The 25,589-nt window shown below is 35.4% G+C and overlaps 1 protein-coding gene across 3 annotated transcripts in view; it reads left to right on the top strand.

Moving 5' to 3' along the window:
- Positions 1-4,812, top strand: part of LOC122346848 (protocadherin-9) — a 241,914-nt gene extending 237,102 nt beyond the window's left edge. For 2 of the 3 annotated variants that reach the window (XM_043241701.1, XM_043241702.1), the window contains exon 5: positions 2,538-4,812. In XM_043241701.1, the coding sequence (XP_043097636.1) occupies positions 2,538-2,914 (377 nt within the window). In that variant the 3' untranslated portion in view covers positions 2,915-4,812. The remainder of the gene's footprint in view (positions 1-2,537) is intronic. The other variant, XM_043241705.1, reaches the window with a different exon arrangement.
- The last annotated feature ends 20,777 nt before the right edge of the window (positions 4,813-25,589 follow it).

Genomic DNA, 25,589 nt, shown 5'->3' on the forward strand with positions numbered 1-25,589 from the left:
CGTAGATGCATTAATTAGTGATATTTTAATGTTACATTTCATTTTACACCTTGAGAGGGCGATACACAAATGTGAACATGGTCACATTAAAAAAAAGTTTCATAGTGGCTTTCAACAGCACAACTTTTTACAGCAGATTTAGTTTAGAAGTAGCGATATGAATGTGATTTTCAATTACAATATTACATTCTAAAAATTCAGCTTTCAGTTGCGCAATAAGTCACCGAATTGATGGAGACTCATTCATTTGACTAAATCATTTGAATCAGCGAGGCGTTGATTCGAGAGCAGCTGCGATCAGTCCGATTTGGGAAACGATAGTAATTGAAAAGAATAAATCGTGTTTTGGAGTGGGTTACGGTTTCTCCGGGTTCAGAATAAAGAGAAGCACGTTTTAAGAGTAAAAATATGTTGTCGCTGTCCACCAGTGATAGAAACAAACACTAAAGGAATCACAGTTTTCAGTCCCTGCTCAAGAGAATCCAACTTTGACTGATGCTTAAATGAAATAACACTGAGAATGTTGGCATGTCTTCCAAGAAAAAAACCAAGAGTTGTATTGTGTTGCGTCTCGCTGTGTTCTGATTGGGTTGATCATGCTATTAGTCATCTGTCCTTTGTCTCAAAGTATTTTAAAGTGATGCCATGAATATCTCTAGCTTCAGTCGCCTATGCCTTATCACACCAATTATGAAGAGACATGGCGCTTTGGCTTTTTTCCCTTCATCAGACACTCATCTTTTCCTCGTTTATTTATTCATCGGCTCCGTCCAGCTACGGCATTCGGCTGTCTTTCATATACGCTTCATACGTTTCTCGCAAACGCGAATCATCGATCTATGATCTCCCTCTACGATGCATTTTTCAAAGCCCTTTGTTCGTTGTAGGAAATGTTAGAAATGTTAGTTGTTACGGTGAAAATTAGAGGCAGAATTGAAACCCTGGCGCTCCAAACAGTATTGTATTACACAGAGCGCATGAATAATAGATGCCTTGTGTCCGGGATTCACAGAGTGGTGTTAAAATGAAAGTGTGTTTTCAACAGAAGCGTATGATATTACAGCATTATGAAAGTGTTTTGCCTGAATGCAGGTCGTAACGACGTGTTTAATGTTGGTTTGTATTCAGGAAGCTTTTTGGTTGATTGTTGGCGTGACAGATGTGAGTGACATAAGGAAATGAAAGGATATTCAGTGTGTTGCTGAACCAGAGCTCTTCTCTGGAGAGATGAGGTGCTCGAGTTAATCTCACACCACTTTATATTTAGCAATTCAAGCTGCTTTCAAATCAACTTTAGGCCCAATTTTTATCACTCAGCAGCTGGTAGGGAGCGCGAAGCTTTTAAGCTGGACTGAGAACAGTGCAGCCAGTGGTCTGTGATAACAGAGCGAGACACGGCGCTAGAAAACCAAGAGCACGCGTTTGCTTTTAACGCCGAATATCCAGATGCTTTGCCGAACAACGCAGTGAAATCTACATTTCATGTAGAAATGAAATATTTTACAATACTTATAATAGCGGGTTTGTTTTTAAAATACATTTATTTTATTTAAAAATCTGTGAATTAATACCAGGCAATTAATTTACAAAATTATTAGTATTAATATCGGCGTTATATAAAGTCAATTGACTATTTTAACAATTAAAAATGCTATTGAAAAATGATATTAGTAATAATAATAATAGTTGAATTGATAATAACGACACAAATAATTTCCTGGTGTGGGATAACTGTAATATTTGGCACCCATGTACAATACATGTTATGTAAATGCTGATGCTTTATCTGTACACGTGATTTATTGATTATTCCTTTCTTTGACTGTTGTCTCTCAGCATGAGGCATTTGTTTGCAGGAACGTGCTATGAATAACATAAAACTTGCATAAAACTTTAATGAAGCTTTATTGAAATCGCTGTTTCTTTTCGTATAACATCGTGGGGACTTTAATAGTCTTTATTTTATCTTCTTTCTGCCCAGGAAGGATTAAATATATACAAGGATGGGCATGGCGTAAATACTAAATGACTCCTGGAGGATTATCTTCATTATCTTCTTGATCGTGTTTGACAATGCAGTTAGCCGATGATACCGCATCGATTCCCACAATGCACTTTGTGTTGTGATGTGGGTGGAATATCAGTGTCGGTTTGCAAAATCGAATATATGTTATCTTAATTCAAAGTATGCAATGGCAAGCTCCGTAGGAGTGTTCACAGTGAAACGATGATTATTGTATTTTTATTTTATTGTTTGATTTTATTGTATTTATTTTTAATCAATATACTAATTTCTGTTTTCCTCTATGCAGTCTTTTGTGGGGAATAAATATGTAAAAAGTGTTGTCTTTGAGCAAAAAATGTAGATTTCAAAGTTTAAAAATAAAAAATATATATATTTAAAAAAAAAAAAAATGTCCGGGAAGCTCACGTAGATGGTGATGCGAGACTTAATTATGCTTTGTACATTTTTACCTACATTTGTTTATAAACTTGACGGACAGTACTAAGCTCTCATGTTCTCTTTGTGTCCCCAGATGGACCTCTCGGGCCAAGAGGCTTAGTGGAAGCCACAGAGATGTGCACCCAAGAGTGTCTGGTGTTGGGCCACTCCGACAACTGTTGGATGCCACCGAGCCTGAGCTCGTACCCCTCTCCCAAGTCCCCCGTTTCCTCTTTCAACAACCAAAAGGAGTGGGCTAAAGAGAGACTGCTGAACGGCCACACCCTGACCCGCAGCTGGAAGGGTGAGCGAGGAAGCCAGGAGCAGTTTGGGGACAGGAAGACCTTCGGGAGCTCGGAGGGACATTTTGGCAGCGGCGGTGGCGGTCACATGGCCGACATCCCATTGGCCAGCCTGAAATCTTACCAGCCCGCCTCCGGCCCCGACAGTCCTAAAGAACAGCAGCTTTAAGAGTGTTTTTTTTGTTTTTGTGCGTGTGCGCGTGTCCGGATCATCCCAGCAACTTTTGAGAGCTTTAGCCCATTCCTCTTCCCCCCAACACCCCCTCCTTTTCTTAGATCGACGCTAATGCGGTGTGATAGTTACGTGTATGGAGTAGACCTTAGACTTTATCGCTTATGCAGGACAGTATACTATGCGAATCAGACTGCAGAGATCTTCTCGCGCAAATCCATAGCTGCCCTTAAACTCCCATGGTTTGCTGCAAATTCACATTCATAAGCGGAATCATCGTATACTTCATCTTGAACAGAGACTGCAAACGAACATTCAAGATGAACTAAACAGGGCTGTGCTCTATGTATCACGGTTATTAAAAAAAAAAGAAAAAAGGAAAAAAAAAAAAAAAAAAACAATGTAACAGCTGACCAATATATACAAATATTGTGACGTGGTTGTTTTTGAGCCGTTTTGGGACTATATTAATCTACACCATCCGAGAAAATGGAATTTACAAACTCGAGAAAGCGTTGTGCTAATAACACTGTTAGTGGAAATCGTTTAGTCTGTCATCGTTGAAGTGTTTGTAAATAGGACTTAATACTAACCGATTTTATGTACTTGTAATAATCACATGGAATAGATCAGTGAACATGACGGCTGTCTTTTATCATTCATCGTACAGGATGCGTTGTTTTTATCCGGCCTTTTGTCATTAACGTCATTGTCTTCTGGAACAGAGGACCACAGTCTGGATCTGTAAAGCAAACACACACACACACACACACACAACAAACACACACGTAAACATGCACCCACACCCCCTCTGGCAGAGAATTAACGAACGAATCCCAGATGATAATGTCAGTCGGTCATGACATCGCACAATTGCCCCATTTTTGCATTTACCGAGTCGATAAACCTGGCAAACGTATTTTTTTCAAAGCTATTTTGTATTATTAATGTAAATGCTCAATTTCTACTTACTGAAACGGAAAGCTTGATGTCTTTTCCTCGACAAAAAAAAAAAAAAAAAAGAAGGATGTTACAATTCAACAGCAATATATTTGTAAATTCTCGACATCTAATTTCAAATGTCATTCTTGTACATGTTTAATCGAACTCGTGCTTTAATTGAGAGTAGTATTTACAAACTTTGAAAACCAAGTCTTTTTTCTTTCATGATATATCGTGTATGCCCACGTTTTTTGACATGCAAGAGAAGTGAGTGTAGTTTTCATGTCTGTGAATTCATGACATATCTTACGATATTTAAATATCGTACCGACCTACAGGTTTTTCGAAAACAATGGCAGCGGCCCCTCGTCTTTGAATGCCAAACGCAGTACATGTTTGTCAGGCGCCAATATGCTCCAGGAAAAAAAAAAAAAAGAAAAAGAAACGAATAAATAAAAAATACACTGTCCAAACTGGAGAGGATATTAACAGACAGAAAAACAATGAACAGAATGCGATCAAAAGAGCATGTGCATAGTTCAAGGACTGAGATTTTGGTTTGAATTCTGTTTTTCCTTTCAATGTTCGGGCCGTTCTTTTTCCCTTCTTGTCACATGGCATGGCAGCCAGTTCAGACAATGAAAAACGCATGCTTAACAAGACGAACTAGCTTTTAACTGACTTAGTTTTGCCTTCTTTTTTTATTTGGTTGACGGTTATTGATTCGTAACGCGGTGAGGTCATTCATTTTGTATAGCACCTTTATGTTGGATCACAATATTATACAAAAAGGGTATAAAAAAACTATATGAAAAGAGACAAGAGTGGTGTGAGTTGCTTTCAGCAGTATGTTTGTTGGTTGTGGGGACGTTTGCCATCATAGATATTTAAACAGTTACTCCTTGTTACTGCTCTACAGGTATACCGCTACTGCAATAAATGTTTTAAATTCGTGCATGTTTGTGGCTTGTTTTGTTCCTCGCCGGACTGCCTTGTCTTCAAACGCTACATTTATTTTATGGGAATATTTAACAGTAGCTTCATCTATGTATTTATGGCCATCGAACAACGCCATCGCTCGCCGGTTGATCTTTCAAAGCGAGAGAAGTGAAAAAAAATCATACATACCATGAGAATATAATGAAGCTTTCGATGTTTATATTAAATTCTTGAACTTTTGTGTATATTCTTTAGCAAGTTTTTATCTCTCTCTCTCTCTCTCTCTCTCTCTCTCAGGGGAATATCTGAAAAAAAGGAAAGATAAGCAAGTCTCAATTTTTCCTTCCTGTACAAACTCTTTAAAAAAAACCTCCAAAAGACATTAATTCACAATAAATCTACACGTGATTGTAATATCTAGTGGCAAAGTACATTGTAAACTTTTAAGAGCCTGTAATACCCTACTGACAAATTAAGTAAATATGTTTAGTGCAATTGATCATTTGCATAATGATTATTGCATAATTTTATCTTTATGAATCTTAGCACATTGTTACACAGCTTTGAAATGTTCACAAATATGTTCACAGAAACAGCTGGACCCGAGACTGTGGAAATGCGAGGTAAATATGTGATTTCATATATATATATATATATATATATATATATATATATATATATATATATATATATATATATATATATATATATATGTATGCTTTAAATTATGCATAGTTAAAGGAATAGTTCACCCAAAAGATAAAAATGAATAATCTACTCACCCCCAAGGTATCCTAGTTGTGTATGACTTTCTTTTTTTTTTCGTTTTATCCTTGCTCTTCCAACTTGGTAATGCTTGACGATGGTGGCCATGATTTGGAAGCTCCATAAACGTGTATGCACATCTGCTAGAGCTTTGAGTTTCAGCTTCTTAGCTCAGTCATTAAAGCATTAGTAGAATATAGCTTAACTTCTTACACTTTATTTTGAGTGGTTCACATCATACGACATACTGACTTCGAAAAACATCACGAGAAGAACCCTAAACCTACCCTAACAGTCTACTGAATTAGCTGCATAGCTACTTATAGTTAGTAGAATGTCTAAAGTGTACTATTGAAACAAAATGTAACCCCCTTCATTCATCCAGATTGATGGTATTTTATATTGTTTATTGGTCATTTTTGATTTTGGTAGAATACTGTTTCTTACTGCGTGACTAATAAGTAATTATTGAATAACTAAAAGGTAACACTAACTCACTACTGTTAACTACTAAGGAAGTTGTGTAAACGAATCAGTATGTAATACAATTTCATAACTGTGTTAAGTAACAGTCAGCTAATCGATGTATTCTGTCATACCTCCTGAAGAATGAATTATCTACTAGTTAAGGTTCTAGTTATTTTTAAGAAAAATAACTATGGAATAACTACTAATGAACATGTTTTTTTTTGTTATAATTTGTTAATTCTGTCATTTCATTGTAAGGTCCAGTTCTCAAAATGAACTAACTGTTACTTTTGCCTCAGTAAGCTCCTAATTTGCTGCTTATTAAAAGTTAGCATACAGCAGTTAAGTGTAAATGAAAATTATGGGATCTAGATTATGGTCATTCAGAGTAAGGCGTTAAGATGCGCTTTATAAGTATTAATAAATAGCCACTATAGTAATGCGCATGCATGAGAACTGTGGAAAAAAGTGAACCTTATAGTAAAGTGTGTGTGTGTGTGTGTGTGTATTTATTTTTGTTAAGAAACTCTCCGTGGGAGGGATATGAAATGTGAGATACAAGATATGGATGGGTTTTTCTTCATGCACAGATTCCATGTGGTCCTGGTCATTACAAACAAAAACACTGTCAACACTTTTTTTTGTGACCTTGGCTTCCAGTGACTGCTATTCAGAAGACAGATCACAAGTTGGTGTGGGCCGAACACATTGTGGAGTTCTCGTTTAGCTTTCTCTCCTCGTTCACTCGTTCACCGTGTTTTTTCGGCGGTGGCGTTTTGCCCAAGCCGTCAATAGAGTTTTTGTTTACACTGTCTGGTGCTTGTGCTTTGGCTCCGAGGCAAATTGCTAGGAAGTGAATTTAGCATGAAACTGATGCCCAGTAATGAAGGCCAAGCATACAGGCGAGCAGTTGGAGTAATTATATTTCTTTTGCTCTCCCCCCTTCGTTTTTTTTCTCTCTCTCTCTCTCTGGTTTCTCCTCCTTCTGTTGATATGTTTATCTAGCCTCCCCCAGTGGACCTGCTTAAATTCTTATTCTCCACGCTAGCTATCGACTTGGGCTAGAATAGCTTCTGAAAAGCTTCAAAGCTAATTGCCTTGGAAGTGCAAGGGGAAGCAAATTAGTGTCACACCACAAGAAGTGAAAGAAACGTTCCCATTTCCTATTCACGTGGCTTTGTGAGAACAATTTCCGATGCGCACCAGGCCTCCGCTGGGCCGGAGAGCAGCAGACGAGCGGCCCGACTGAGATTTGGTCGAAGAAAGTCTTAAAGTTGCCGAATTTTCGCGAGCGCTCGTTGGACGAGGCAGGGAAATGGAACAAATCTGTCTCGAAATTGGACGTAATATCAATAGGGCAGAAAATAATGAGCAGGTACAGGTCTTTGTGTGGAGCCGGAGCGAGAGACGTGATCCTTGGCTTGTGTGGATTCTTACTGTGTCCGAAGACGTGATACCGAGGAGTAGTTCGGCGGGGAATGAAAAATCTGTCGTTGTGAAATCCCTCGTGCGGTTGGAAAACTTTCTTCCACTGGATTTACACGGGATGTTCATGCTGCTTTTTTCCGTAGCCCGGAAGAATACCGTGACGTTTTAAAGCACCTAAAAGGACAAAAAGCACCATGAGTAGCCATACATCTATATTCCAATCCTTCTGAAGTTATATAATCTTTTTTAGCAATTTTTTTTACTTTTCCCCCCACTGGCACGTACTCTACAATATCCTTCAAAATTGTACAGTCGGGTATTTAATTATTTAGAGCTTAATACTTAGTAAGAAAGCATTGCATTAATCAAAAAGTGACAATGAAAACATTGACAGTGTTAGAAAATATTTCTACTTCAAGTTCGTTCTGTTGTTTTGAATATTCATCAAAGAATGCATTTGCCGTCACTGGAATAAATTGCATTTCAAAATGCTTATTATAAAAGAAAACACCTTTGATAAATGTTTTTGCAGAATTCTTTTTTTATTATTATTATTATTAAATACGTTTACGTAACTTTGTTGTTGATTCAGTCGCATTAAAATACGATCACGCTTTATTTATATATTGTACATGAAACTCAATTCGGGGTCAAGCCACCCTGTTTAACATTAATTTACAATGAACATAACTTCCCTGCATCCATATAATACAAAAGGAGAAAGTTTGAAAATGGGCTAGTTGTAGTACATAAAGTACATAAAAGCATCGTGGAAATTGCAACCCATAAACTTAAACATATTAAACGTGACTATAAAAGACGTGGAATGCAATGCTTAAGTAGCGCTCTACTTTTATAATTATACTTTAATTGCGCTTGAGTTTGTTAGCCATAGTCCTTTATTAACTTGTAAAGTTTCCAAGATGTTCTTTAGTAGAAAATAAGACATGCAGGTTTGGAACGACATGAGAGTAACTAACGACAGATTTTTTTGTATGTGTGTGTGTGTGTGTGTGTGTGTGTGCTACACCTTACTGCATGCATGTGTGTGTATTTGGCAGCAGAGATTGCGGGGAAATTCAAAGGAGGGATTTGATAGCTCTGTGCTTCCAGGGCTGCGGCCCCAGTCCCAGCACAGACTGCTTAATGAGAGGACAGCGGAGCAGAGCGACTGTGCGGATTTCTTGCATTTTGAGTCAAACAACATGCAGCAGAAACAGCAGAAGATGATGCAATAGTGGAATAGTGAAATCCCAAAAGTTCAGCTGCAACAGGCAAAGATTTGAGACAGACATGTTGTGCCTGATCATTTCACTAGAGAAACTGAGGAGAAAGAAGAGATCATAAAGACCCTGACAGCCATTTTTCTTTTAAAGTTAGTTTTATTTAGCCAAATGCGAGCAAACATCGAGGAGATTAATTTGAGCATTTAAGAAGAGAAGAGAAAACAAAGACAATTAAATTCTCGGAGTGAAAAGGGTGCCTTGAGAGCAAATTGTTTGATCTATTTAGCAACAGTATTGAATAAACACAAAATACAATCAAGTTCAGTTACAGTATGTTCATGCATTTTAGTTTCATTCCTACAGGCTTTCAGACAGAGAAGCTCTCAGGGAGACTGTGAGAGAAAAGTGCTTTTGCATCAGGGCCAATAAGATACTTATGGAAAATTGTTTCCTCCACTTAATAAAAAAAAAGTGTAATGTAGCTTTTTATCTCACTTTTTTTTTTCTCGCCATTGGGAGTTTACATCTTATAATTGTGTTTTTGATTCATTTATTAATTTATTTTCTTAAGAATTGCATGATGTAAACTCACGATTGCAAGGTATGTTTGTAGAGGTGCAGGATGCAACATTGAAATGATGGGTTATTTTCTCAGAATTGCGAGTTATGAAAGAAAAATGTCAAGTAAATGCGCGAAATAAAGTCATATTCTGCAATTGCAAGTTCTGAGAAATTCAGAACAGCAAAATGCAAAAAGTCAAAATTGTGAGCAAAAAAGTAAGCAATTACCTTTTTATCGTTGTATTTTTATCTCCCTTTTTTTATTGTACTTATCGCATTTGGGAGTTTGCATCCTGCAGTTTTGTTTTTTATTTATTTTTAATTTTTTTTTTCCAGAATTACATGATCACAACTACAAGGCTTATTTACAGATGAATTTATAATTATGATTTATTTTCTAATAATTTGGAGAATTAAACTTGTAATTCTGAGTTATGAAGTCCAATTCTGATGAAAAATGTAAAATAAATATGTGAAATAAAGTCATCATTTCAACTATTTCAAACTATTCTCGCGATCATGAGCCTCTTTCTTGCAGTTTCTGAGAAATAAAATCATAACTGCAAAATGTAAACTTGTAATTGTGAGAACTTATATGTAATATGTAAGCGATTACATATTCTATTGCAATTGTAATTGTAATTGAAAACTGGTGACGTATCACCTTCTCTTTCTGCTCAACTACTTTCATAAGTTTGAAGAAAAATATGTTACAATCAGTCTGTTTACGGCATATTATAATATCAGACGAAGCTCTTATGTCTGTACTTGCCTTCTGGCCTGAGTAAGTATCATTTGATAACTTCGGCAGATGCTGAGTTCTGATTGGTTCGAGAGGGTAAAAACACTTTTGGCCATTGATTCTACTTCTACTGTCTGAATTCTCAGGCTCTTTGTGGAACTGGCTAACAGCGCTTAATAACGAATCGATCAATTTAGCCTAGCCTTGATGTGCGTGGTGTTCAGACGTCCACGTTAAGTAATATGCAACAAATAAAAGCACTGAGAAATTAAGCATTAATCAGGGGTCGCACTCTGCAGAAGTGTAGACTGATCTCACAGATGTTTTTACTCCAAAAGAGTCAATGATTTGTGTCAATGACATGCATTTGCTTCTCGGTGATTTAAAGCGTTCAAGTTCATGTTCCTCGCCTGTGATCTAGATTCATGCTTTTGAGGGGCTTTTGTGTTATTTGTTTACAAGGGCACAGACGTGTTTACTCTCATTCACACATTTTTAATTGCCTATTTACCTGTTTCCCACTTAAGGCCACTTATTCCTTTACGAGTTTAATGAAATGATTATCAAGCCTTATGGTAGGCATAAATAAAATCCTTAACCTTAATATGTAATCTACACCAGTGCACTGATTCAAATCTGAGTGTAACTAATGGGACTAATTAACACAGTATGTAGCGTAGCCTGAACGGAGGATTTCTGCTCAAACGGCCTTCTGGGATGTGCATGTTTACAGATCTGATAACCAGATTCAGACTAGGATGAAAAAAAAAAAAGACGTGTTCGTAGGACCACTAGACCCCCAGCTGGAAAATCATAATTTATTAATTTATCTTCAGATAGATATAAAATTTGCTGAGATATGCTATTAGGCAGTCATCGGTCGTTAGCCTCAAATCTAAAGGAACAGCATACTGACTCGCATCTTTAATCTAGCAAAGCTGTAAGCAAAATGTACATAAAATTAAATACAAAATAGTTAGCAAAAATAGCAAAATGTAGAATTAATGCAAATAATTTTATATGTGTGTGTATATATATATATATATATATATATATATATATATATATATATATATATACATGTATATGTTCAATGTTTTTTTTTGTTTTTTGTTTATGAAAGCTTTTAAAAATGGCAATATATGTTTATTATGTTAAAAAGAAATTAATAATAATAACAAAATCACAGCCATTAATACCCTAGCTGTTCCAGTCATGGCTTATAGCTCGTAGACTGGATGAGAACTGATATTAATAAAAAAACAAGAACGTTTCTAACTATTGCCGGCATCCATCACTCTAAAGCTGATGTTGAAAGTATATCAGAAGACAAGGTGGTGGCTGCTGACCAGTTGAACTAGAATCTGTCTTTGAGATTGCTATCGTTGGCCTAAGCAACTACATTATGCTTACGAGATATCTTTACAAGACCATGAGACCATGACGCCGTTAAGGCTTAATACTCTCTTCAGAAGGAAGCTGAGAAGATAAAAGGAAAGTATTTGAAACAAAACACTGACGTAAAGAATATAAAAACGCAGTTAAAGAACAACATTGATAAAAACTAAACTGAACTAAAGGTAAACCTATGCATGGACAATTCTTCCGAGACTTGGAAAGACCATGTGTTGATAAGCAGGTATCTATGCATGAAATAGCTCTGGTTCGAAAGGCTGATTTTTGCAGGGCAGGAGCAGGCCCTTAACACCAGGTACCACCAGAAGAACACCCTGAAACAAACTGAAGATAGTAAATACAGGATGTGCAACAAAGCCTGAAGGACACGCAAGCCACATCGTTACCAGTTGTACAACACTTGCACAGTCTGAGAACACCGACACAACCAAGTAGCCAGCTACGTTCATTGGTCTACGTGCAAATATCTAGGAGTCATGAACCAGAAAAAGTCATCAATGTCAACGATAACACCATTATGTTGAATGTTCCAATAGTTACTAATGACCATCTTAGCTAATCGTCCCGACATAGTGTTGCATGAAAAGATGAGAAAAAACATTTCTGCTGATTGATATAGATGACACTAACATCGTGCTTATGGAAACCGAGATCAGTTATTATAAAGATCTGGAAATTGAGATGAGTGGGACGTGAAAATGTAAGAACTATATCAGTGATAGTAGGAGCATTAGGAACATTAAAGAAATGCTTCATTTTCTACCATTTCCAATGCTTCATTAGTCATCTGGCCAGTGGATTAGTGAGGATGATTTTAATATTTTAAAACAATACAGCAAGTATGTATGTATGTAACAGTGTTGTATTTTTCTGTTGTATGTTTTATAGTTGTCTCTTAAGATCCTGCTTTTCTGTCAAGCTTCTTTTTGAGATCACAAGAACATAATAATCGTGATAATAATTTGGTCAAGGTCACAATTATCCATTTTCTTGGTAGAATTATCAAGAAAAGTTTGAAATAAATCAATGCGTCACTGTGTGATGTTACGTGGTGAGGATATTTCAGTTAATTCTCAGAAGAGATGTCAAATCATATTCTTTATTCAGTCTGAGCTGAAAAGTCTCTTGTTTAGTGTTTTATGCATGAGTGTGTGAGAAGACAAAGGCTAAACAGCGGCTACACGCCGTGCTTGTCAAGGGAGGTAATTAACAGTGCAGGGTAAAATCACCTGCAGTGTTTCCTGCTTTTTAGGACACACTGAGTCCATCAGGCAACATGTACAACCAGAGCTGAGAGGAACCATCATTAGCAAGAGCTTTTGCATCAGTCGTGTTGTGTGTGTGTGTGTGTTTGACAAAGGCAGAGAAAGAGAGAGAAACAAGATCAGTTCATTAACATTCAGAAAGCTTCAGCTCCACGACTGAAATCATATCAACTGTACAAATCCATAGCATAACAAGGTATACAATTATTATTATTAATATTATTATTTACTTATTGCATAAAGGTATAGGTTCAAGTTTCAAATTCCTACCAAATCTATAATTATATGATCTACAATACACAAAAATAATATAATAATTAAATATTATAATAAAAATATTTTACTTTAGTTTAATGTGATTGCATCTTAGCATTTTTTTGCATCGTTACTCATGATCCAGGATTCTCAGATTAAAAGACAAAATTAAAAAGTACAGTTTACAAAGTAAACTTGCGATTCCTTTTTTTTTTTTTTTTTTTAAAGACCTGCTTAAAAATATATTTATTTGCATTTCTTTTTTCAGTGGAAGGCTATTTTGGTGCCGAAGAGGAAGTTTTGAAAGTGTTTTTTTTTTTTTTTTTTTTTTTTTGCTGCGTTAAACTCTTTTATCTGAAAAGATCAAGGAAAATTTGATTCCTCGCAAAACGAGTTCATTAATCCCTGTTGCTCTTTTGAACGTTACGCCGCAGTACAAGGCCGCGGCGCTCTCACCTGTTTCCACATCTCTCTTTCGCGCGCAAACACACACTGAAAACGCTAATACAAGACCAATTTGTGAAAAAGGAGGGATCTGAGCATGAAGTAAAGCATTACGGACACTCCTTTTTCTGTTTCCACAGGGGAGCGTGTTTGATTTTGTCGAGCAGCTGCAGTTCATCCAGCAAAGCCTCTGAGCTGCGTGCAAATACACGCTAAAGTAACTCTCTCGCTAAAATGGCTGCTCTCGTTAGTTCTTTTTCACTTCTTCTCTCTTTTTCACACCATCTCCGAAGGTCCACAGCGGAGCTGTAATCCAAACGCGCTACAAGCAAAATCTAGCGCAAAGTGTCAGCTCCATTTTCAGGTCGAATTAGATTTTGAGCATAAGTGCGTCTCTAAAAGAGAAACGTTCTTTCGCCGCGTGTGAAAAGAGCCAAGCTAAAAACAGCATTTAGGATGCCGCATAGACCCAGACGACACAATCACAGATACGTATCATTGCATTCGCACACTTCAAAGCGTTTATGTGAAGAAGTTAGCGGGAAGAAACTTGTTTTAGGAAGCAGAGACTTCCCATTACCAGGCAGATGGAGACAGCTTGGACAGGTTAACCCGTCTGATCTCTGGAGGTCGACTGATCAACGGGGTCAATAAAGGCCCGAAACATCTTCAAATTGCCACCAGATATGTATCCTCTCTCTTTCCGTTAGCTTGTTCTTTTTTCTTATTTCTTTCTTATCCCGTCTGTTTTCACAGACGAAAGAGCAATTCAACCCCACGGAAGAATGAAGGTCTATCTTTTTATTTTCAGATGTCACAAAGCATCTACACGTTACTCAAAAAAAAAAAGGTTGTGTTAGCATGACGAATGTTCAATGTAAGACCATCGGTAATGCAGTTTTAAAATATGTGTATAGAAATAAAGCCATATTTCTTTTTTTTTTTAAATTAAGTAAATATATCGTCTTAAAACTTAAAATGTCATGTCGCTGTGAAAATCTGCCATCGTTATACTAATTACTTTAGATCAAGAAGGCAAATGAGACCGAACCACAAAACCACTTTAAACTAATGTTTAACTGTACGGGCATGTTCATTTATTAAGATTGTAATATGTAAACAATCTGTTATGAACGTCTAACCTCTTTGCGTGTAAAATTAACTAGAGTTTCTGCTTGTTTGGGTTGACTAATTGTTGATAGCAAGTACGGCACAGGTCAGATTAATGGAGTCAAGAAAAATGCATAATTAAAGCATGCCTGTTATTAAGTTTATTTAAAAACTTCACTATCCTCCTAACCATCAGATCACTCCGTACTGATGGTATTTTATAGTGCTGCCTTTGAACTGAAAAACAACTCTTTAAGACATTGCATATAGATAGACTGATTCACTATACAAGTCAACACCCAGTGTTTTCCCTACTGTGTTTTAAAATCCCCTTTCTCAAATCAGGCTCTTCTGAGATTCCTGGCATAGTGAAGCCGTTCTGCACAGGCCCCGCCCACAATAGTTGATTGACAGAGTTGTCTTACTTTAGCTCCGCCCTGAGTGCGCTGTCATCAGTCCGTTATTGTGTAGACTCCGGTGCAGGGAAGACAAGAATATCTACAATTAAGCAGTTGTTTCAATTAATTTTGTATTGTATTTTGTTTTGTTTTGTTTTTTTGTTGGATGTTATAATGAACATAGCAGCAGTCATTTCCTCCTGACATCTGAGGCACTCAAGACAGACGTTTCTGTCCATTTCCTTCGAAAACAAAAATAACTGCCTAAATGCATATGTATTCTCACGTATCATTTGTGATTCAGGTTCATCTACAAAAGAAGTGAGTATAAGCGTTTTTACGAATCTTTGCAAACCACCTTTCCTAATAACATGCTAACCGGTTTCATAGCTGAAGTCAATCCGCGGAAAAGAGGGGCGGAGTCAGCAGAGCTCATTAACATTTAAAGCAACATGGACTAAAAAACTGCTTGCTGAAAACAGCAGATTTTGACAGGGTAAAATGGGTGTTTTTTTTACACTACCATTGAGAAATTTTACGCAAATTATGCTATGGACGTTTCATTAAGACACTAAAGAATCGTATCAACTTGTGGAACATGGGCATCCGATGACCTCTTTAATTTCAATGCAAAATTGTTGCTTCTGGCTTAAAGACGAGTCCAGAATCCATAATATTCCTAGAGAGGAAAATTAATAGATCAAGCTCTATTTACAAGTAAAAATATAGTCTAAAAGTGTTTTACTAATATGTGGGTGAATTTTAATGAGGACAACAGGGGATGGGCATTCACTGAATTATGAATTAAGGACTTTATTTTGGCCAGAAGAGATGGCCTAGAGTCGAATGATAGTTTAAAGTCTCGATTAAAGCTTTTCAATTCACAAGATATTAACCGATGGACTGGAATTGTGTGGATTATTGCGTTTTTATCGGTTGTTTTATCATTCTGATGGCACCCATTCACTACAGAGGACACGAGTGATGAAGCGCTACATTTCTCCAAATCTGTTCCCATGAACAAATAAACTAATCTATATCTTGAACGGCCTGAACTTAAAGATCTACAATAGAATTTCACTTTCAAATAGCTGGATCCATTAGATGTTTTTCTGGCTTTGACATCAGCAGCATGAGATGGTCTTTCACTCGTCAGGACAGGCTGTGAAAACCGCATCTCTGATTAAAACCTGTGGAAAAAGGTTCTGATGGGTAGTTCAAAGATTATTACAACATGCAATCCAATGATCAAAAGACATATCTAATGAATAATGAAGTTTTGATGCATTTTCAAAATTTAACAACACGATGTAGAAAGTTTCCATCCAAAATTTTACTTTATAAAACTTGTGCATGCAGGCTGTTGCAAGTCTTTTGAAGTGTAAACTACCATCAATACCATCTGTAGTAGTTGCTATAACAGGTCAGACGTTCTCATTTGGTTAAATGACAGAGTCAGAACAAAATTATTCAACTGCTTTTCTGTTTGTTATTGGCATCATATATCGGTTGCCAAAACCGCTGCTTCCAGTCCAGTATCTTCACTGTCTTTTCATGAGATTCAGCCCTAACTCTCTGTAGAGTAATTGAAATCAAAATTACATTTTCAGCTCTAAAGCTATAAAATGTTCCCTGTCACTTCACCTTTCCACTGAATTAAAATGGAATTAGTGGTAATTGTCGGAGCTTTAGGGATTATATTATTTAACAGGAAGCCTTTTGAACACCTGAAAGACTTTCTGGCGATAAGAGATTTCCATTAAAATCCCCCTAGACAAGACACCAAAGGAGCAGTGTGAAATAAAGAGCCTTTTACACCTTCATATGCTAATAATTAGACAGGGACATACAGTTCTTCCTATGTGACAATCGATCTCATGATTGATTTATTAAATCACAATTTCTTTTTAGGCCGCGGGGCACATAATGGTCATTAATTAGCTGACCGCTGGGAAACTGTGAAGCGCTTGAAATGAGTGAATGTGTCTCCTGACATACGTGACAACAAAAGGTGCTGAAGAAGAAATACTGCGAAAAGGAAAAAATACGATATCTGAATTTTAATAAGCGAATTTTAAAAATCGGCACCGGGCGCATGCGAGTTCAAGGGTCAAGATTGAATTCAAAATTATGTTTGAAACATGTTAAGATGTTAGAAATTAATTTTAGGATTTGTGTTGATTTTATATGTTTTTGATTATTATTAGTAGTGGTATTATTATCAATGCACTTTATATTGTGAATGCTTTAATGCTATGATGAATGCTTTATATTATGTAACCGTTAAGTTAAAGAAGAAGAATAAATAATAATGAAATACAAATATCGCAAAATAAATAGAAATCACTATTAGAAATTAACCAATACTATTATTTATAGGCCAATACTATTATTACGTTATTTTTAAATGCATTGTTATATATAAATATGCACATAAGTAATGTAAATGACTGTATAGCAAAATATATATATATATATTTTATTCGTATACACTTAAAATCACGTTGTTTGATGGGACGGGGACATGGCGTCCGATGAGAGTTCAAGCAGCAGACGACTGATTCATTTCACATTTCCTTATTCTCAGCTGCGATGGAAGATTACATCAACTTTTTAGCACAATATTGAAAGTGGTTTGTTCTGTATCATCAGTGTTCAATTGCCAGTGTCTTTATATTCGTATTCTATCACTGTCTAGACGGCGAACGGCGCTGCTACCTAAGATGACAATGCATAATCAGGCTGCCTTATTGTTTACCCAGCGTCCCTCTGTGTCCTCATATTAATCATTAGCATTGAAACGATGTTCCAGTCGCTGTAATGAATCGGCTTATTTTCAGTATGAAACTAGCTTCTTTTAATAACATTAATGGAAATGACTAAACTCTGCTCATTTGAGATAATTTAAAGATGGGTTTAAGAATGACTTGAATGCCTTTAGAGAAATGAAGTGGATCAGAATTATTCTCCCTCCATAATTGCCCAAGGCATTTGCTCTGTGTGTGCTTGCATGTGTGTGTCTTTTTAAGGCTATTTTTAATAGTATTTTTAAACCTATTCAAACGTATAGTATTGTGTAAACTTTTATACTGTAAATAAAATAAATATGTATTTAATAATAATAATATAATATTATAATATAATAATATTATTAATTATATTATTATTATTATTATTATTATTATTATTATTATTTAGATTTTTATATTTATTATGACTATTGCTACTAATATTTTTATTAATATATATAATGTAATCTTTTAGCAATTATTGATGCTAATTCAATTCAAGTAAATTTCTTTCTGTCGTGGAAAACAAAAATAATATTTTTTCATCATTACAAGCAATTGAACAGGTGGTTTTAGAAGACTAGAAACAGAGTTTGTGCAACTTAAATTACTTTTATGGCACTTATGATGCATTAAAATCGCATGAAATTGCTTGAAAAAGTGCTACAAGAACATTATTTATAATGTTTTCTTTTGTATTCCTTAAAGAAAGAAAGTGTAAAACAGCTGAGTACATGAGAACTTTTTTTGTTTGACGGTTACCGTGACGAGTTAAGGAGGAAAGCTGTAAATTTAACATGAAATGCTTTCCCACTTTTAAAACTCGAGCGCATAATTACATAATCAACGGTGACAAACACAACTCAGCGGAACGACGAAACCGCGCGTCCTTTGAGGACGCTGAAAAAACACTTCTGCATGCTCAGTACTTATGCGTTCCCTCTCTGAAAGCAGCGTGAGGATGAGTATTACGGGGCCGGTGACTGATATGTAAAAACACGGCTTTGGAATCTCCTGAGGTGATTATATAGAACAGAAGTTTGAGAAATGAATTGCACTTGATTAGCAGATGAATTTATTCTGCTGAGTCTTGCTGGCTGTTTTAGAAAGACGAGAGGCCGGGCATGCATACTGATGCGAGGATCAGAGTGGAAACCTATAATATCTTACATTACCGAGAGACGCTAATGGCATCATGCTGATAAACCCGATTTATATAAAGGACATGCACAAGGTCTTCTGTGTAACGAATTCAATTGCACAGGTGGATTTGTATATCAAATGAAATCAAAGTGCAGCCCGTTTGCTGTGGCACACGAATTAAAAGACGCTTCACTTTGATAAAAGGGATTTTTAAGCCTTGGTATGATTTCCAGTTCTTGATAAAGACAGCATGAAGAGAGAGAGAGAGAGAGAGAGAGAGAACGACAACAGAGCAGCTCAATGAAAACTAAATATTAGCTGGAAAATTGTTAGGTGTTAAAAAGAAAAAACTAAACAAAACAAAACGTATGTTATTCTTTGCAAATATTTAGCATTTACATTAATACCTTATGCAATTTTAAACTTCCAATGTGTAATCCAGTGTGAGATTTATTTCTGAGACGTTGTTAATTATTGATCATAACTGTCAGTTTTTTCTGTAGAATAAGGCGCCAAAAAAATCTAACACCTCATATTTTAAACAATGTGTTCAACTCGTATTGTCACAAATACATATAAGTGATTATAGTTAGCTGAGAAAGTATACGATTTTCACTTTTCAACAAAACATCGCATAATATGAATATTTTCATTTTCTATTTCATGTATCACACACTGGTATTTTTTTTAGACAGACAGATACACACAAGAAAAAAAAACATACTTTTTGATGGATATTTTATATTTTAATTTAATTTAATTTAATTTAATTTAATTTTATTTTATTTTATTTAATTTTATTTAATTTAATTTTATTTTATTTAATTTTATTTTAATATTCCCAAGACATCTAACTGGTCAAGACTCCAAGTACTGCAATACTGCAATACTAAAATTATTCATTTTGCCGATTTCATCTAAGGTCTAAAACCACACAGACAGAGGGTATATTTCAAATGTACTAGAAAATGCAAAAGTCGCACTATAAAGACTTTTGTTTGCAATAATCTCTATGTGATGTTCGCTCTCATCTAATCAGCAGAATTTTTTTGAAAGGCAGACCGTGTTGTTAAAAGTTAGTTAAATTGCCAGCAAGCAGCAAACAAAAAGTTGCTCTCACAAAATCTTTTTTGAGCAGTGAACCGTGATATGTGAATATGAAGTCAGTCATGAAGAAACAGCTTGCAGCAAATTGCACCACTGTAATTTAGACAATTAAAATAATGGGTAAACAATTCCACAACAATAACATATAAATAATTAGTTGTTCACATGAGAATATACCTAAAAACATCAAACTTTTTTCTATAGTGCAGTCACTTTTTTACATTTACAATGATACGATGATATAAATATATTATGTACAAACAATATAAATATCATAAATACTGTAGACGCATGACATGTGTTTTGCATCATTCGGATTCATGAGGATGTCACGTGTGTTATTTTCTTTTATGAGCCTGGCTTCTTCGTGCCTGGAGAGACGGAGGAGAAAAGCGAGCGAACAGTCGATTGTATGTCCGATGATGAAAGAGCTGAGAGGTGAGAAATAGAGGAAAGAGTCTCTTAAAACTGTTTAAAACAGCAGTGATAGATGGAGTCGTATCCCTCGTGTGTCACCGGCATCATTTACACAGAGAAGGGCCGGGCTGATGACGCCCTAATTGAATTTCCTGATTGATCCGTAAGCCACGCTGCCGGAGCCAGAGATTGACAGACTGCGTGGAAATGTCACTGAACGTCAGATTAAGAATATAGGTGAGAGTTTTGAAATGATCTGTAACACTACCAAATATTATTACAGTTTAAAATAACATATTTATGTTTTAATACTTACAAATATCATTTATTCATGTTTTCAACATCATTACTCTCGTCTTTAGTGTGACTTTCTTTCTTTCTTTCTTTTTTTTAACCTGTCATACTGTTCAGGAATTTTTGATAAATAATAATAGTTAATAACAACAACAACAAAAATAATAATAATATTATTATTATTATTGAAATTAATAAATTGGTTCCACTTTATATTAGGTGGCCTTTAACTGTACTTACAATTAAATGATTAATTTAATATAGTGCACTAATTGTGTACATATGTTTTTATGCTGTACTAGCATTAAATAATAATAATAATAATAAAGTAAAATATATATTTTTTCTCTTCTCCATCATTTATTTATTTATTTATTTATTTATTTATTTATTTATATACATAAATTGGTTCCACTTTATATTAGGTGGCCTTTAACTGTGCTTACATTTAAATGATTAGTTTATTACAGTGCACTTATTGTGTACATATGTTTTTACATTACTATTATTAATTAGTACAGTTCCCACAAGTAATTCCATAATTAATTAATTTCTGTAATTACAATTATATTTAACTTAACCCACCCTTTAACCTACCCGTGCCACCAAACCTGTCCCTAACCTTACCTGTATCAACAATAGCAGGGTTTTGCAATATATGCGCAATAAGTGCATTGTAATTATCTCTGATGAAAGTACATAGTTAAGATGACTTAATTTAAAGTTGGACTAAAAGTGAGAGTAAAGTCAACACACTCAATCATTAAACCGAAAATCAAATAACTGCGCCAAAAAAGAATGGGAATGGGAAAGTACAGATATCAAAAATATACACAGAATTCTGTTAAATCCACAAAAACATATTGTGCAAAACACCTTTATCGAGCAGCAAGATGTCCTTTAAACGAATTCTAGCCCTCGTCTGTCCCTGGTGAAGCCCAACAGTGATTGAAAGTCAAGGTGGCCATTTGGGCAGAAACACCCTCTGAATTTGAATAATTCTGTGGAGTCGAGTGAGGGTAAATGGCCTATAATTCACTCTCATTCACGCCGGCTCTCAGTCAGAGACTCTGCGCCTGAAGAGGACAAAGCTCGTCCTCAGTTTAATACATTTATTTGTGTTTACTTCCTCTTCCATTACTCACCACAAGCCTGTTACTGTCACACGCATACATCTCTGTCTCCACGCACCTCACGGGCACCTTTCCTTTAACAGATTTTTCGGGCGTTTGACACGGTTGGGTTTCACGTCGCTCATTATCAAGGGAGACAGAAGGTCTAGTGATTCATTAAAACAAACAGCATGCAAACAGCATCCGATGCGGTGTGAAGAAATGTTGGTATTTTTAACAAAGTAGCAGTGAACTTGTTTCTGTGGGCAAGCAGCAAAAAGTAAATGTGCACCGGGAAAAAAAATAAGTAGGTTATCACTAGATGTCAATGTTGTAACAATAGGTTTTTCCAGAAGATCGGATTTTGATTGCAACACCCACATCTCGACAATGGATGCATAACCAAAGGCCTGTCCCACGTTTAATCTTTTCTGAGAGTCTCTTAATCTTGGATCACAATATATTCACAGAAAAAGAAAAAAAATACTAAAAACCTGAAAAACTAGGAAATATAGTACTCAGAAAAAGGAAATATAGAACTTACATATAGCTTCTTCAGCTACTTTCAATTCAATCTGGCCTCTGTTTCTGTCTCTCATTGTTAAAATACTACTATTAATAATAAACATTACCATAATATTAACTAACTTCTTGCTTGCTTGTTTACAACTTACTTAGTACATTACTTGCTACTTATAGTACTACTTATAATACTAGTTAGTTACTTACTTACTATTACTTTATTACTATTGCTTTTTTACTTGCTTGCCTACCTAACTAACTTCCATAAACTTTATTACTTGTTTACAACTTTATTTATTATTGGTTACTTACCTACTACTTACTACTTACTGTACTTATACTTGTTACTTACCAGGGCTAAAACTGTCTCAGACGTCAAATAAATGAAATACGAGTCTTTATAGACATAGTGTTTCTTGCGTAAAGAAAATGCTGTGCTTATTCAAACAGCAAGACATTTTTTGACTCCGTTCAGCTGGTGTGCAGGGTTGCCAGGTTTTCACAATAAAACCCGCCAATTGCTACTTAAAACTAAACCAAAACTAAACCCATCGTGTTTCGAGGGTTCTCCCATTAAAAGTTGTGTTACGGGTGACGAGTAAAAATATATTTTTTGGTGTAGATTTGCATTCAAGACTCTAAATATCACATTGGGTCTCTTCAACTCGCAGACATTAAAACATCCCACAGACTTGGCAACACTGTGTTTTGTGGCGCTTTACTTTATTCTGTACAGATGAAGGGGTTGGAGTTATGAGGTTTACTGACGGTTTGAGAGGATTCAACAGGATTTTAGTTATAAGTGCAGAGGGTGATTGCAGACAGACGCAAAGGGCCACCAAAAAAGGGTGCATGTGCCTATTACTACTGCTTATTTTATTACTTTCTATATGATTATTTGTTTATTTATTTGATTTACTTACCTATCTACCTACTTGACCTTCTTACCTAATTACTGTATTGCTTGCTTACAACTTACGGTAACACTTTATTTTAACGTGTCATAATACAGAGTAATTACCTAATTAGGGACTTAGTAGTAGCCATTGTACTTACATGAAATATAATGTACTTATCATGTCACTAAGTTTTGGAGCAGCCTGTAATTACAGTTTGTAATTATATAGCTGTAACGGGCAGCTGCTGTTACACATATATAACAGATCGAGTCTGTTACACAGGTAATTACACTTTATTTTAAATACCTTGTGCCTGTGTAATATTGTATTTTAATGTAATTAGAAAGGTATCACATGTATTTAAGCACACATGTGACAATCTTTTGGTTACATATGTGCCTGCGTAACAGACTGTCTGTTACAAATGTGTAACATTAGAAGCCTATTACATCTATATGATTACATATATATTATACTATATACTATAACTGTTCCATAACATTTTGTTTTATGTAAATACAATGGCTACTACTAAGTACTGACTAGGCAATTACTCTGTATTATGGACACCTTAAAATTAAGTGTTACCCAACTTACTTGCTATTTACTTAACTGGTGACTTAATGTACATCCCTGCCTACCTACGCTACTTTCTTACTATTTTTTATTACTTGCTACTTTCTCATTATATACTATATAATCTATGTATCTACATGCATTGACAGACTGATTGATTGGCATATCGACAGTCATTCATTTCCAAAATAATGCATTTATGTTCACACATCTTTTAAATTTTGACCACAAATTGACATGAATGAATGAATGAAAGAAAAAAAGAAGTCCCCTCCAAAACAGAATACTTGATAGCTTAATTAAATGTTAATAATTTACATTACATGTGTTTGCAGCTAACAGCGTTGAGCAATGTATTCACGTTATAATTAAGTTGTGAATCAACCTGAATTATTCATTATTATAAGCAGTGTTTGATTGCGATAAATTCTAATATGTGTAACATGGGCAGTTGTGTTTCTCAGCGCATTAGTCGAGGAGAAAATGAGCTAATGTATTTTCATTCCAGCCTAGTTCTAAGAGACAGATTTTTGATGTGAGATCAAGTGTAAAATTGAACAGTTGCACTCTTTCTCTCAGTCTCAGACATTGTGAACGGCTGCATTTAACCAGGGTAATTTCATTCGCATTTGCACATAAAATGCACACAGATAGGCACTGACACTGAAAAATACAACATAAACATATCGCTCGCATCTAAAACACTGATTCTTTTATGTATGAACAACTTTTTGACAAATCTTTACGAATCTCTTAATGCTGTTGGAACTGGATGTATGCAAATGATAGCGTGTAAATTTAGATTTATTCATTTACATTTAGTTTATTAAATTTAGATTTAGATTAATTTAAATGAATTTAGATTTATTTCTGAATGCTACTATTCGTATTTGTTATTTTATTTAGATTTTTAACTATGGGGCAATCTTGATATATAATCTGCTATAAATACCTTGATATGCAGAGGGGCATTTTTCAGCAAATCTAAATGATAAGAGTAAATTAAAAAACTACAGCGCAAAACAATGCTAATATGAAAATCATAAAAGTCAAAATAGGCAGCTTAGCTAATTAACTCTATTGGATTTGAGCATTTCATTATTCTAAGGTACAGTATTTGTATAATGGATTAAATCAACCTCGGTGTTCCGTGAACCTTATATATCTCTATTCTATAGTTATCGGTTGCTGTTTTATATTTCCATGTGTTATGTTGTACATGCATAGGTAAAATGACAGCATCATATTTAGCCATATTTAGTCCACATTTAGCTGAAATGAGTAATCTTACAGGTGAAGTTGAGAGGCAGACCTGTATATTTTTTAAAGTGAAGTTCCGGCGGCTCAGTCATGTCTGTTTGTGTACCGTTTGCATCTGTAATATACACTCACCGAGGCCTGTCCTTGAGCTCTCGGCCTCATGGGAGACAGGACAAAATAAAGGCAAAGCTGAAAGCTCAGCAACCAGGATGACCTCTTCACTGACTGACACACTCCACGGCATACTGTCACCAGCACCTTGCATCCTTTTAAAAACTATTGCTGTGTGTGTGTGTGTGTGTGTGTGTGTGTGTGTGAGAGAGAGAGAGAGAGAAAGAGTATGAATGCAAGACACGTCCTGCATAGCAGAACTGCAGACTAGACATAGGAGTTTATGGGATGGAGAATAATGTTTGTATGTAACAAATGTAACAATTCACATTATTTTTTAGATTATTAAATTAGCTTTATTAAGCCCTATATAATATTTTGTATAAATATAAAGAAACACACCAAAGGTGGATCAAAACCTTTTATCGAATCTAAAACCAAAATGCGTTCTCGTCAACTTTGATGAACATTTTCTGATCCACT

The sequence above is a fragment of the Puntigrus tetrazona genome, chromosome 6 (assembly GCF_018831695.1).
Source record: "Puntigrus tetrazona isolate hp1 chromosome 6, ASM1883169v1, whole genome shotgun sequence".
NCBI classification, from domain to species: domain Eukaryota; kingdom Metazoa; phylum Chordata; class Actinopteri; order Cypriniformes; family Cyprinidae; genus Puntigrus; species Puntigrus tetrazona.